Below are 14,119 nucleotides of genomic sequence, written 5' to 3' on the forward strand. Positions count from 1 at the left end.
CCCTGTACATTTTGAACAGTGGGAAGAAACCAGAGCCCCTGGGGAAAACCCATGCAGACTTGGGAGAACGCGCAAACTCTTTACGGAGAGCGCAGGATTCAAACCCCGATCCTGATGGCTGGCGCTGTAAGTAATGCGCTAATCCTGCCACCCAGTGCTCATTTTTAAATATTTTGTTTTTTCAGTGTTTCAACATTTTGATGTTTATTAATGCACATTTAGAACATTAAGGGGCTTATTTATGCTTGTGGGATATATTATACGAGAGGCTCTTCTGGCATCCGCATTTTTTGTTGTCCGCAGGAAGTCTATGCCCCTACGAGCAACTCGGACTAAATGCTTGACTGACTTCCAAATAGCAGAGCTGCAGTGTGTGGATACAAGCTCATCTAAACAAGAACAGTAATGAGAAGGGTCATTAAATAATTTGGAAAAAGGAACATTAATAACTGTAACTACAAAATAAGTGAAAAACATATTGGGGGGGGGGGGAGAAAATCGCTCTTAATTTTTCCATGAATTACACTGAAATGGTCAGTGTTTGCCATCTTTACACCTGAATAAACAGTCGATCTTTGGAGTCTGTAGCTCCGCAGCTAAAGGCAGACATCTGATGAGGACTTGGGTACCATCAGGAAGAAGAGAAATGGATTCACCCCACCAACAACAGTCATTGCCTGCAGCTCCTACTTACCTAGGCCAGGAGGCAGAAGGCTGAAGAAACTTGACTATCCAACGTTGGGTGGTGAGACTAGAGGGGCATCCCAGGAGTACCATCGTACTCTTGGAGCGGACATGGGGGTGGGGTTGGAGAATAATCAACTGTCAAGGCCAGGAGGCATTTTGCTTTTAAAAATATTTTATTGATTTTAATAAAGAACTTATTAAAATAAGTTGATGTGGACATAAACTAAATACGATATTCTATTACTAACATCATGAATTGCAAATCATATCCATAATTCATACTCTAAATAGTGTAATTTTTTAGGAAAAAAAAACTAATAATACAAAAAAAAGGAAGATTAAAATAGTAAAGGATAAAAACTCAAACCCCTTACCTATCCTTGTTGCCAGATGCTGTATATGACTGGTATTAAAAGAAAAATTAAGGTTAAAAAAAAATAAAGAACGTGGAAAAGATACAAGTCAATTTAATTACATGGAGTAAAATTATAAAGTAAGATAACGAGTCATAATTGACCCCCATAACTTCTTGAATCTTGTATCTGAATTATTAATTGAATAACAAATCTCTTCTGCGTTCAAACAGGACAAGATGAATTTTTAAGAGCTTGAAAATATCTATAGAACTGTCTAAACATTAGCCATAAATTAGTAAAATGAACAAGAAAAAGTTAGCAATGTTAAAAGATCTAGAAATTATGGGAATATTCCCTCCACCCAATCTCCACGTTGAAAAAAACTCATGTGTGGAAATTCCAATTCTACACAGATCCAACTGGTGAATGGTCGCAGTGGCCTTGTAATCCCAGCACATTCACAATCTGCCCTTTATGCTCCCATTGCATTTGTCAGCATCAACTCAATAGCTCACTCCAGACCTAATGTGTCCACACAAACCAGGGACCCAACATTTCTCTTCTAAAACATTAGCCAGAGCGAGTGCAATTCTGCTCACTGTCAGTCTCTGTAAAACTCCCAAATCACCAAAATTTGTTTGGTTGAACATGCCTTGGGTTACAGTCTCTCAAATATTCATCCAAGTTTAAAAAAAAACCAACTTTTTGTATGTGAAGGTTTCTTTCTATCAGTCTTTCAGGCAGAAATCCATACCTTCACTCCTCATAGAGGAAAAAAAAATCTCCAAATACTTTACCAATTATTTTAAACTTACTGGTCCAAGTTGATCAATCCCACCTTAATTGATAAACAATTAATTCTCTCCTTGGCTTTTTTTTTGTCAAAACAGTCCCAGCTATGGCACAGCCTTACAAATCTATCACAATCGCATCCTTCTTGTAGTAGCAATCAGAATTGTACACAATATTCCTGCTTAATCTATTACAAATACTACTTATCTGCTCATGTAAATCTATGCTTTTTCCAACAAACTCACTACCTTAGAAATCCACTCTGCTTGCTACCTTCAAGGATTTGGGGATATGCTTTTTGATCGGTTCCCACTTTTCTTTGTTTACCCACCACAACCTCCAGTTCCAAGTGAACTTTGCTACTTTTGTGACCAATTAATCAGTGCTCACACTTTATGCATTTTCCAGTTTTCCTCCATGCAATCGCTTCACTGATTTTATTATCATCTGCAAACTAAATTACAACCCTTGATCCAGTCAGTATAGAAAGCTATGCAGCCTTTCAAAAAACACACACAAAAACTCCCCTTGACCACTGCTCCTTGCCTTTTCCCGGTTAAAATATGCCATTTTACTAATGTTCCCCCTGAATAATTCTTGATTATCTACTATAATAGGATCTTGTTCCTCAATATTTCCCAATAATCTGCCCACCAGAGATTTAGGCTGCTTGGTCCAGCAATACTTTTTTTTTCTCATTTTTAAAAAACAGGACTACCTTCCAGCACAATACTTGAAAAATTATCATAACCTGTGATATCTTTTTCCTTGGTCTGAGAGCTCAGGATATATTTTTTTTTAAATCCAGGCCTGAATTTATCCACTTTAAAAAATACCAGAGCTCTGTGATATTATCAAAACTTAGGTGGGAATATCTTGGAAAGATTTTGCAATGATTGGTGTCACCTGAAACAAGCACTAGTTAATCATGAGTTTTACAACAAAGAACAATAACCATAAACGACTGTAATAATTGATACCATGTAAAAGTCAACCTACCTGTTTTGGGCCCCAAAATAGAGTATTTTCCATTTATCACGTGCAAAAGGCAACCCTGCCCCTCCCCTATTTTTGGCTCTGGCCACTCCTCCACCAGAGGTCCCGGCTCCACAACCGCAAACCATCATCCAGGCCACCCTCCAATCAGAGCTCCCAATGCCCAGGCCGCCCTGCCATCCGAGCTCCTGAAGTACTTAAAGTGGACTTGCCACCCTGACCTGGCCGCCCGCCCATCTGTGACTCCGATGCCTTAAATAACGCAGAAATTTACCGCACTCAAAAGTAGTATGCATGTAATAGTCGACCCCCTAAATTTTACCGAAAAAATTGGCCAATGAAATTTGACTATTACCCGCACATATACGATAAATACAACATCCTTGGTGTGAACGTGCTTTTGTCTCCCTATAAGACCACCTGTATTCCTCTAGAGTTTAGATAAGGATTGGGGCAAGTTGGACTACAGCCCAACTTGAAACACCAAATAGGAACTTCAGTCATTGTTGGTATAGAGCTTTGCACCCCAATTTAGCTCTGAATGCTCACTTCCCCTTGCTCCTCCCCAATCAAAAAAAATAGAAATGGTTAGATACTCTCTACTTTTAAAGCCATTCTCACCCTGTAAAACTATTTAATCAACCTCTTTCCTGTATTGCATCCTGGCTTCTACAACTTTTGCTGCATTTTCCACTTTCTGTTGTAAAAATGTTGACCACTCATTGCTTGGTAAATTTCAGTTCGCTCATGAAGCAGGCTAACCCAGCAATATTTCCTCACCTCTCCTCTCCAGGGTTGTATTTTTTTTGTTCGATTCCATCATCTGCAGGTTTTTTATTTTCTTTCCTCGCCTTGTCACACGAATGGAATTGGAACAATGAGTACATGGTGAGGATACACCAGGTGTTTGGGCTCATGTACGCAGTGAATATTCTCATGATTTGCTTATAGTGTGTTTTACTTAGACAGATCTTGGTATTCTGATATATCCATAGAGAAGAGAGCTGGGACCACTATTTCCAGCTACACAATAATTAAACAGAACGTAGGTCAAAACAGTCATCTCCATCAGACTGATGCAATATATCTGAAAGTTGAACTGCCAGCAAAATTTGATTATTCCTGGGATAAAACTTAGAATACAACAAACATACATTCAAGTTGTCAACTTTTTTTTTTTAAAAACACAACGTCTTATTTTGAATGTTTGTTTCACAAAGGATGATACTTTTTGTTTCTAGCCAGCGAATTAAATTGAGCTTTTAAGCTTTGGCTAAGCTTTTTTTTCCATGCCAGAAATATTTTAATGAAATTGTTCTTGGATCTTGGCAAATCTATTCTCATTTTAAAGACCACTTTTTATTTTTGAGCTGTCAGTCATTAATCTTACCCAAACAGACATTTTTTGTCCAAGATCTGGGCAATGGGAGGTGATTTATAAACAGTCTTTGTTCGTATGCAGGCGAGGAGAATCAGGAAGTGGAATCGGTTGATTTTCTCCCATCCAATTTCAGCCACTTTCTCCCCCACTTAGCTATCACCAATTTTGGGTTTTCACTCAAATGGGGATAGAATGAAACTTACTGGCAACTTCCCAACTCTGCTCTGACAATGAACACCTTGGGGACCAATGGAGAAGTGTGAACTTCAACCGCCTGCTCATTGAACTGGCACAGAAAAGGTCAGCCTATTGATGTCACCGAAGAAGCAACCATGAATGATGCTGAAGTATTGAGTAAACTAAGAATAGCTGGAGAAACTCAACAGGTGAGACAGCACCTATGGGTGGAACTCAATGTTGAGTCAGAACTGTTTATCAAGATAGAACAAGTGACATTACATCTATCAAGAGAAAAGGCAGCTGGGCAAGGGGTGCAGAGGTGACAGAGTAGAAGACAGAAAGCTTGGGAGGTGGAGCGCCTTTTGTTGACTGACCATTTCTACCCATGGTCGCTGTGTACCTGCAGCAATACTCTGTCTGCTCAAGATTCCAGCATCTGCAGCTTGTTTCTCTTGTTTATTTTACATTTTTCCAAAATGCTTCCATTGAGTTTTATGTCATGAACATTTAGAAATGTTCAAAGCTTTTGATCACCAGCTACTAGGAGTTTCCAGAGCTTCTATGGACAGACCATGTTTGTACCCTTACTTCAGCTGTTTGCATCCTATGGCAGAACTTCCAGTCAGTCACCACACAGGGTCTTCTCTTTCAGAATCAGGACTGCACTCTACAGTAAGTTGGTAATCTAGGGTCCAAATATTTACCACGTAAATCAGCAGAAAATACAGGCAGCAACTTTAGCCAAATTAAAACATGTATCACTGAGATGTACCCATCTGTGCACCTCATCCAGTCCAAGAAAACCCACACTAATCAAGCTGAACAAATTTATTATAGATTATTATTGCAGAAATACTGAGGGAAATACGTCAGGGAAAGGCATAAAGTATCTATTTTAGAACACGCATGTTATTTTCAATATCTATTTTGTCTGAGAAGCATTGTCTTTTTGTTTAAACTGATCAAATTTAGCATACTTAAAAGTCCTACTCCATTCCGTAAACACAACTGCATCCCAATGAGTTTTTTTTTGGGAGGCCAAGATGGTGGGTAGTAAGAGGCTGTATCCTTCTCAACACAACAAAAGGTTTAGAGGGGAACGGAATAGGGTTGAAAATTCCAAAACATGCAACGCAAGGGTGGCAGGGTTAGTGTAGCGATTAGCGCAACACTATTACAGCGTGAGCGACCTGGGTTTCAATCCAGCGCTGTCTGAAGGAGTTTGTACATTCTCCCTGTGTGTTTCCTCTCCCCTCTTCAAAGCACACGGGGGATGGGGGTTGTAGGTTAATTGGGTGCATTTGGGCATCACGCTCGTGGGCTGAAAGGGCCTGTTACCATGTCAAAAAAAAGTTATCCAAAGTATACACACCCAACTGAAATCAGTAGAAAATGTAAAACTATCAAAGCAAATAATTGATATTTATTCTAAATGGCACATTTGAGAATTAGTGGAAAAGTCTCAAAAGTCAAAACAAGATAAAGACCATCTAATCTTAAAGGAGTAGACAGGATAAAATGTTACAATTAAGTTTATTGTTTTCTTAAAAAAATTGTTGCTTCCAAAGATATCTTTATTGAATGGTATAGCTGTCTCTAAATACAGGTACAAGGGATGAGAATGACAGTGCCTGGTGGTCAACGGCCAATACAGAAAAATACTTCAGATGTTAAAGCTTTAAAGACATTTCAAAATTCCTGCAAGATGCAGAAGGCTCAAGGTACATATTCAAAACACCATATAAATTCTGGGATTGTACAAGGCATGAAGCACAACTGCATAAAATACAAAACCATTTTAATGGTTACATACTCAGCATAATGTATTATATCAGTCTTGACTGTGATGCCTGGTCTTGTAACCAAATTATAAGCCGTGTCTAAGGCACTTTTCTGAAATCTCTTAACACAAATTCTAATGGAACTCTGGTCTGAATAATGATCGATACGAATCTATTTGTACGATTTTGTATCATGCACCATCTGGTAGCTTGCAGAGACTTATGCAAATATTTTATGAACTTCAAAAGATCAAGCATCCATCACCACATCCGTTAAAAGCATTAGTCAAACACTATTTGGAAGTGAGGTCGCATAGGATCAAATTGTGGAACTACAGCTAATCAGAACAGAATTCAGAGATTTAAATGGTAAAATGCAAAGGCCAATCATCCGAGGGCTGGTCCATTGCATAAACATTTCCAGCAACATCTTGGGGTAAAATTACTACTTAGGGATAGAATATTTTAAAAAAACGTCTGAAATACTTATGTCCATTGTGTTAGTCAATGGAAAAACACGAGGAACGGTTCAAACACTAAAGTACATTTAGTGCACTTTTAAAATGCACTTTTAATTACTTTATATCTATCAACTCCAATCATACTTCAAAACGTTTTGTGTATATTACATGAACACGGAGGGCCATCAAGCCCCTACGAACAATCTGAAGATGTTTCCGACAAATTGGAATGATCGGAGTGAGAGTAGGTTACAAATCAATGCAAAATAAGGGAATTAAATTACAATTTTGTGACTGATGGTAAATTTAAGGACGTTGAAATTTGGGTTTTTATCTCTGGTTACTCAAAGTACATTGGCACTAACAATCCAAGCCAGTCCTTGTATTAAGCATGATGCTAACCAGATACTGCCATCCTATTACTTATTTCAATTTCTTTCCTTATTATAAAACTTGTTTACACAGATCCAGCAATGCTCACAGTTTGGTCTTTAAGCAGCAATTGAGGCTGCAGACTAATAACTTGATAAATTCTAAGCCATTGTCCACAAAATTACATGGAAATACATGTTTATTGTACACATAGCATGCATAATACACGAGAACCCTTCCAATTACACCCCAATGTTCAGGCGTGGTTCAACATTCAAAGTGTGCTCAAATTAGTACTTAATAATAATAAAAAAATTAGGATATATGACATCAAGACAAAGAAAATTAAGATGCAAAAGGACAATGGCTTATTTGATAACTTGCCTGCTGTTTTTTTTTAAAAAATAAACTAGGTAGGAAAGAATCAGAAGTCATCAGTTCAGTAATCGTTTTAGTCTTCAGCCTCTTGTGGATCAGAGAAGGGAATTTCACACCAACCACAAAATGACTCTACTCTGCCTGATTTAATGATTCGTTGAGGTCGCCACCACCTTTACTGTCCACGTCATCGTCCGATAGTTCAAGTGCGGTGCCCTCCAGCTGTAGTGCACGCCTTCCGCTTCGACTCGTGGTGAATGTCAGACCAGTGCCACCTCTCCTGAAGAACAGAACTAGAGCTGTAAATACCTCACTGCCAAATACTGCAAGCCCAGGGGACACCGTAATAGCATGTTACTCTTTGGACTTGGGAATAAAACATTTACATGATCGAGTGACTGACTTTCAAAAGGCCAGCAGATGCTTTGGATCCATGCAACTATGTCACTATTGAATAATAGTGGATTTACAGAGAAATAAACTGCTGCGAGAACTCTGCAGGTCAAGCAGCATCCGTAGGGTTGCATGGGGGAACGTTGTCATTTCTCGTTGTGACCCCTTGCATCCAGGGAAGATGGCCAGTATGAAGGGAGACTGGATGGGTGAAGAAGCAGTGAATGGGGAGGGGAGGGGAGGGAGAAGGAGACAAAGGCAGGTCATGAAAGGAAAAAGTGGACAATGAGAAAAAGAAAATCAAGGCCGATGGAAGCAGGTGGGGAATAAAAATGGTAGGGCTGGAGGGGGGTGTGAAGAGAAGCAGGAACACAGGGTTATCGAGAATGCAGGGTTAACGCAGAATTTGTGTAAATGGGTGACGATATCAACACAGACATGGGCTGACAATCTTTTCTCATGCTGTACCTCTGAGAAACATGTGCATTTGGCCTCTGGTTTCCTCACCTCCAGCTCTTACACGCAATGTAAAATGTAGAGTACGTAACCCAACTTAGAATTTTTTGTTAATTCCGAGAAAAGGGATTGAGGCAGAAAGGAGAAATATTAAATAAGTGAGGTCACAGACAACTCCACTAACTAGACATGAGCACCTCTTGTCCTAGTTAAATGAGTTACTTCAAAATGAAATAATATTAATGTAAGCAAAACTGTCAAGTATTTAGTGGAGACCCAAAACTGTTGTTACATTGGCTAACAGTGCATCACATTAACTACTCAACAACTACTCTCTGGTTCATGTGATCTTGAAGCAGTCCTCATGAATAAATCACTGGACCTCAGCGTTGAATGATCTCAGTCTTACGGAATGGAATGAGATGAAGGTGGCAGAATATGGTTTACTGCCCAAGCACATCCAGTGACTCTCTCTGACAGGTTCAGGGTGATGTTGATTCCATTTGTATAGGAGTGCAACAATTCTGCTGCGAACAGCTCCAGGGAATCAGGTTCATTCCTGTCCTTTGTGTGCAACATTTCTTCCATATATCAAGTGATGCACTTGTGCGACAAACGATCTCAGTAATTTAGCCTCATGCCATTTTTTAAAAAAAGTTTAGATAGACAGCACGGTAACAGGCCCTTCTGGCCCACAAGCCCAAATACATCCAAGTGACCTACAACCCCCATAAGTTTTGAAAGATGAATGGAAGCCAGAGGGCTCAAAGGAAACCCATGTACACACAGAGAAAACAAACAGAAAATGCCAAATTCCATCGGGTTCTTGGCACTGTTATAGCATCGCGCTAACCGTTCACAAGTTTTGTCAAAAAAATAATTAAAAGAGAGTTCATGATTAGGTTTGGAAGTAAATAAATTCCAGGAGTTAGAGAAAGGAGAGGAGTAATGGGATTGGCTGTCTGGGAGCTGATATCCTGTGGAATACATTTCTTTGAAACTAGTGGGGTCTAAACAATTCCCTAACAGTGTTAAGATGTCAAGCAAAGGCTTTGAAACAGGCAAGTCACAGTAAAGAAAAATGCAGTGAACCACCGTGCTTCTGATCCCATCTGAAGCCCATCCAGACCTTCATTGACCAAGGAACAGCCCTTAAAGGTCTTTGATCAAAAATCAGCTCTACCTGAGTCTGCTCTTCAGAGTGTTGACCTCACGGTTCATCGCCTCAGCAGTCTCCGTGGTGTCATCCAGTTCCCGCTGGAGTTTCCGACGAGCTGCATTTGCACGGGTCGCTTCCTCTTCGGCCTCCTCCAGTTGCCGTTTAAGCTGTTTCATGCGCGAGTTTGACTTTTCCACCTGGAGGAGGAGAAAACAAAAAATCTTAATTTACAGAAAGTTAGAATCAGGAATCAGCTGTAAGCATTTGATCTCCCAGCCCAGGACATCACAGGCAAAACCTTCCCCACCATCGAGAACATCACAAGGAATGCTACCACAGAGAGCAGCAGCAATCATCAAGGACCCTCACCACCCAGCCCACGCTCTGTTCTCGTTGCTGCCATCAGGAAAGAGGTACAGGTGCCACAAGGCTCGCACCACCAGATTCAGGAACAGCTGCTACCCCTCCTCCATCAGACTCTTCAACAACAAACTCAATTAGGCACTCATTTAAGGACTCTTGTGCACTTTACTGATTTTTAAAATATCTCTATATTGCAGTTAGTTTACATTTCTTCATTTGTTTTCAAGTGTGCATCGAGTACAGTTTTCTTTGCACTACCTATTAGTGGTAATTCTGCCTTACCCCTCAAGAAAAAGAATCTCAGGACTGTTATGTACTCCAATAATAAATTTAAGTCTTAATTTTCCTCCCAGTGAACAACTCAGCCACCCACCGATAGTCCAATTGTTCAGGTTTCCAAAGCGGGAAGGGATACATGCCGTACACTGGCAATTTTAAAATAACATCACTTGACAGCAGGGCAAGCTGGAAGCAGGATGTCAAGAAGTTAAAACACAGCAAAAAAAAAAGTCTAATACAGCAGACACACATTAGACATGTATGCCAATTAATCCCCCTTTTACACCAAGCTGGAGAAACTCAGCAGGTCACGCAGCGTCCTTATGTAGCAATGGTATGCAACCAATTTTTCAGGCCCCAGCCCTTTGTCAAGGTCCGAGCAAAAGGCACGCAGGCATCTGAATAAAATGGTTGGTGGGGGGGGGGGGAAGGGAATGGAGCACAGATCACTTGCATTCCTCAACTCCACCCATGTTATTCTGCCCACATTCTCATCAGCTCTTCTTGGACTCTAACAACTCACCTTCAATTGTGAGACTATTTGTAGTTACCAATTAACCCATCAACTATTAACGAAAGAATATCCTTCCGAGAAATACCAGAGGCTGAAATGTTACCTGTTCTTTGTACTGATCAGCATGTCTGCGCTCATCTTCAACCTGCATGTACACTTCTTTTAGTTTTTTCTCTGTGCGACGTACCAATTTGTTGGCCGTGGCTCGCTCTCTGAAAAGTAACGTCGCCATTTTCGAGACAAAGGCAAAAAATAAATAAATCTGAAATCACACTGGCAAATGTTCAAAGAAAAACAGGCAGCTGACAATAATAGGAGCAGGCAGATATGACACGCAGTTGTTCTACCTAAACAGATTTAATTTCAGTACAAGTAAGGCTGAACTATAAACAACGAAACTACAGTACAACTCTGATTCTCCAAAATAAATCAGAAACCCTCATTGATCTGACATTTTTTTCGGAGCCGAACTGACCTCACATGTCAAATTAATTTGACATGGTCAGAACGACGGTTGTCCTCGTTTCAGGTAACTCCTTCCCCTCTCTCTTTCCATTTCTTCTTTACCTTTCCCTATCGACTTTTCTCTCCAACTCTGCTTCTCAAACTAGGGGCCACTGTCTCCCAGCCCCCAGAAGAATCCCTTGTCCTGGCGTCATCAAGGAGAGTGGCTTCCCGGACAGCAGCGGGATCCTTGGGCTCCTGGGCAGGAGCGGGGACCTCAGGCGGGATGTGTCGGTGATCGGTAGTGGCCAGTATTTTTTTTGGTGAGAATTAAACATTATTTTAATGCTTAAAAAGCTTTTCCTTGTTTTTTTAAACACTGCTATAAGTGACCAGTTATCCGAAAAAAAAAAAATCCATCATAGGCCAGATAATTGTTGTACTGTATAAATAAATTGGCCTTTCCTTTTTGGGAACACATTCGGGGGACTGAGCACAAACAGGTTTTGCCACCAGTGCACAAAAGGAATTAATATGCAGACAAAAAGTTAGTGACCCAGAATAATGTAGTAATTAATAATTATACTTATTGAAAATAATCTTTCCGTTAACTAGTTAGTTAGTTGGTTAAACAAGCAGCTAATCATACTTGTATTCTATAAAAACGTGCCAATATAGTTTTATTGGCCGTGAGAGATAGGCTGTGCCAAAATGATCTTGAAACAAATTCAAGTTTACATTTGCACAAGCATTCAGTGCCCACAAACTTTTGTCACAGTAAAAAAAATGTACACAACTTAAGATTTTTGCACACACTGACCACTAAAAATTAGAGGGAACATTGGCACTGAGGAACCTGTAATCTGGAATCCTAGCAACCGGCAGCCGCAAGCAACTAGCGATGAAATCGCAGAAAATAAATTGGTTAAACAAAATACAGAAGTTTAAAATAGCGCGCCAATCACGCAATCGGAAAATGTACTTATCCCGCATCTAACAATCCCCATAGGTGCTGGATACCAGGGTATCAATATAGTCTGTTCATTCAAAGCAACAATACAGTTGATAGACAAATGAATCTATTCTCGTCTTCAGTTTTGCGGCTGCACTTATAATCCCCACACCCGAGGAAAACCAGGAAGAAAAAAGGATGGTTTTTCCCTTTTCTGGAAATTGAAGTGGCGGTGATTTCAGTAATGATTATGGTGGTGATTGCGGCAACGATTGTAGTGGTGACTGTGACTTCGGTGACAACTGGGGCGGTGACTGCACAGAACTATTAAACAATCAAATTATTCTCAACTCCAATCCTAACTACATCTATTCACTGACGGTTTCTCTGCTCCACCATGAATGCCCTTTAATGGAGTCCTCGTGACACTGAAATCGAAACAAAGTGACCATAAACAAAGCATACCGTTTCAACACTTGAATCGAGGAGTCATACAACACAGGAAAATGTTCTCAAGCCCGACTTGTCCGTGCCAACCAAGATGCTCATCTTTGCTGAAACAATTTTCCTGCATTTGGGAAATATCCCTTTGCTGTCTTTCCATCCAAATACCTTCTAAAATCTGTTCATGATGACCACTGGCAGCTTGATCCACGTACCCAATATGCGGTGTGTGGAAAAAAATAGCTCCGGCATCTCCTTTGTTCCTGCCATCTCCTTTGTTCCTGCCATCTCCTTTGTTCCTGCCATCTCCTTTGTTCCTGCCATCTCCTTTGTTCCTGCCATCTAGTTTAGTCTCCCCTACCCTTGGTAAAAGACTGGCTGTCTACTCTGTCTATGGCCCTTAAAATTTTAGAAACCTCAACAAGGTTTCCCTCAGTCTCTTGTACTCAGATGCAAACTGTGGACTATCTAATCTCCTCTTGAAACTAAAGCCTTGATTTGCAAAATTCTGGTGGATTTCCTCTGCACTCTTGTTAAAATCTACCATATCAGCAGAAATATAGAATGCAAACTATTTTCATCCTTATGTCATCTGGTACAATCATCAAGTCAATCCAGCAACAAACCACACCCAAAAATATCTTCCACCCAATTTTTTTTTCCCTGGGATTAAGGAAACGTTCTCCTCCTCCCTTCACCACCTGAATTAGGGTCTATTTGTCAATGACAACACTAATACAGACTTATGGAAAAAAACATCCATTTTTTTTTGCACCAGTTAAATTGAAAAGGTCATTAATCTTACAATGCAAAGTTGACAAGGACTTTTCCTTTTGAAGCTACAAAGGACGAGATGACTGCAGCCATTCTCAACAGGGGCTATACACCCCTCCTGGGGACTGCCACACATTTAATGGGTGGGGGGGGGGGGAGCCACAGACTGAAATCAATTTTTTTTTTAAATTTAATCAGTGGGAGAGAAAAACAGAAACAACCAACTAAACTGGACTGTTTCACAGGGAAGGCGGCCCAAGGGGGCCATAGCCAGAAAAAGGTTGAGAGTGGCTGGCAGAGATGTGCAAAATTATGAGGGGCATAGATACGGCCAAGCTCCTCTTTCCTGGGGCAACACCAGCAAATACTGGAGAACATCTGTTTAAGTTGAATAGAAAAAAGTTTTGGAGAGATGTCAGGTGTAAGTTTTAAAAAAAACACACAGATGGGGGCCTGGAATACATTGCTGGGCGCTGGGAGGAGGTTAGTACAATAGGGACATTTAAAAGATTCTTGGAGTTCTGGGTGTGGAATAGATAGGTTAATGCAGGCTATGCTGTAATTTTCTGTGTTCATTCATTTTCTGCTGCCTTGGTGGGATGAGTTCATTGTGTTATTAAACCAAGGCATCAGGTGCTTCATATCAAATTTAACAAGCTTGTATTACTTTGCTTCCTGTTCAAGCTGTTCTTCCAGCTGTGCTATCTTAGCTTCCAGTGCCGAAATTGTTGACTTGAATTTGGACTTGACTGATCCTTCCAGCTCTTGCAGCTTGGCTTTGAGTTCCTTATTTTGCCGCTCAAGTTGTTGCCGCGCATTTTCACTCTTCTGTCCTGCACTCCGCTCACTGGCAAGCTCGGAATTCAGGGTCTCAACCTGTCACAAAAAGTTAAATCACAACAGATCTATTACATGTCAAGCATATGGCCAAGTTTCTCTCCAAGTCTTTTGCATTAA

The 14,119-nt window shown here is 40.4% G+C and overlaps 2 protein-coding genes across 7 annotated transcripts in view; one reads left to right on the plus strand and one right to left on the minus strand.

The window, feature by feature from the left end:
* ndel1b (nudE neurodevelopment protein 1-like 1b) overlaps positions 1-834 on the plus strand; it is a 54,748-nt gene extending 53,914 nt beyond the window's left edge. Inside the window, exon 10 of one of the 3 annotated variants that reach the window (XM_069929573.1) lies at positions 304-834. In XM_069929573.1, the coding sequence (XP_069785674.1) occupies positions 304-336 (33 nt within the window). In that variant the 3' untranslated portion in view covers positions 337-834. The remainder of the gene's footprint in view (positions 1-303) is intronic. The other 2 variants (XM_069929571.1, XM_069929570.1) reach the window with 2 other exon arrangements.
* Positions 835-5,908: 5,074 nt separating this feature from the next.
* Positions 5,909-14,119, minus strand: part of LOC138759353 (myosin-10) — a 141,262-nt gene continuing 133,051 nt past the window's right edge. For all 4 annotated transcript variants that reach the window (XM_069929580.1, XM_069929579.1, XM_069929578.1 and 1 more), the window contains 4 exons: positions 13,830-14,038; positions 10,652-10,760; positions 9,417-9,589; positions 5,909-7,664 (listed from right to left, as the gene is read on the minus strand). In XM_069929580.1, the coding sequence (XP_069785681.1) occupies positions 7,517-7,664; positions 9,417-9,589; positions 10,652-10,760; positions 13,830-14,038 (639 nt within the window). In that variant the 3' untranslated portion in view covers positions 5,909-7,516. The remainder of the gene's footprint in view (positions 7,665-9,416; positions 9,590-10,651; positions 10,761-13,829; positions 14,039-14,119) is intronic.

This window comes from Narcine bancroftii, chromosome 3, assembly GCF_036971445.1.
Source record: "Narcine bancroftii isolate sNarBan1 chromosome 3, sNarBan1.hap1, whole genome shotgun sequence".
Classification (NCBI taxonomy): Eukaryota; Metazoa; Chordata; class Chondrichthyes; order Torpediniformes; family Narcinidae; genus Narcine; species Narcine bancroftii.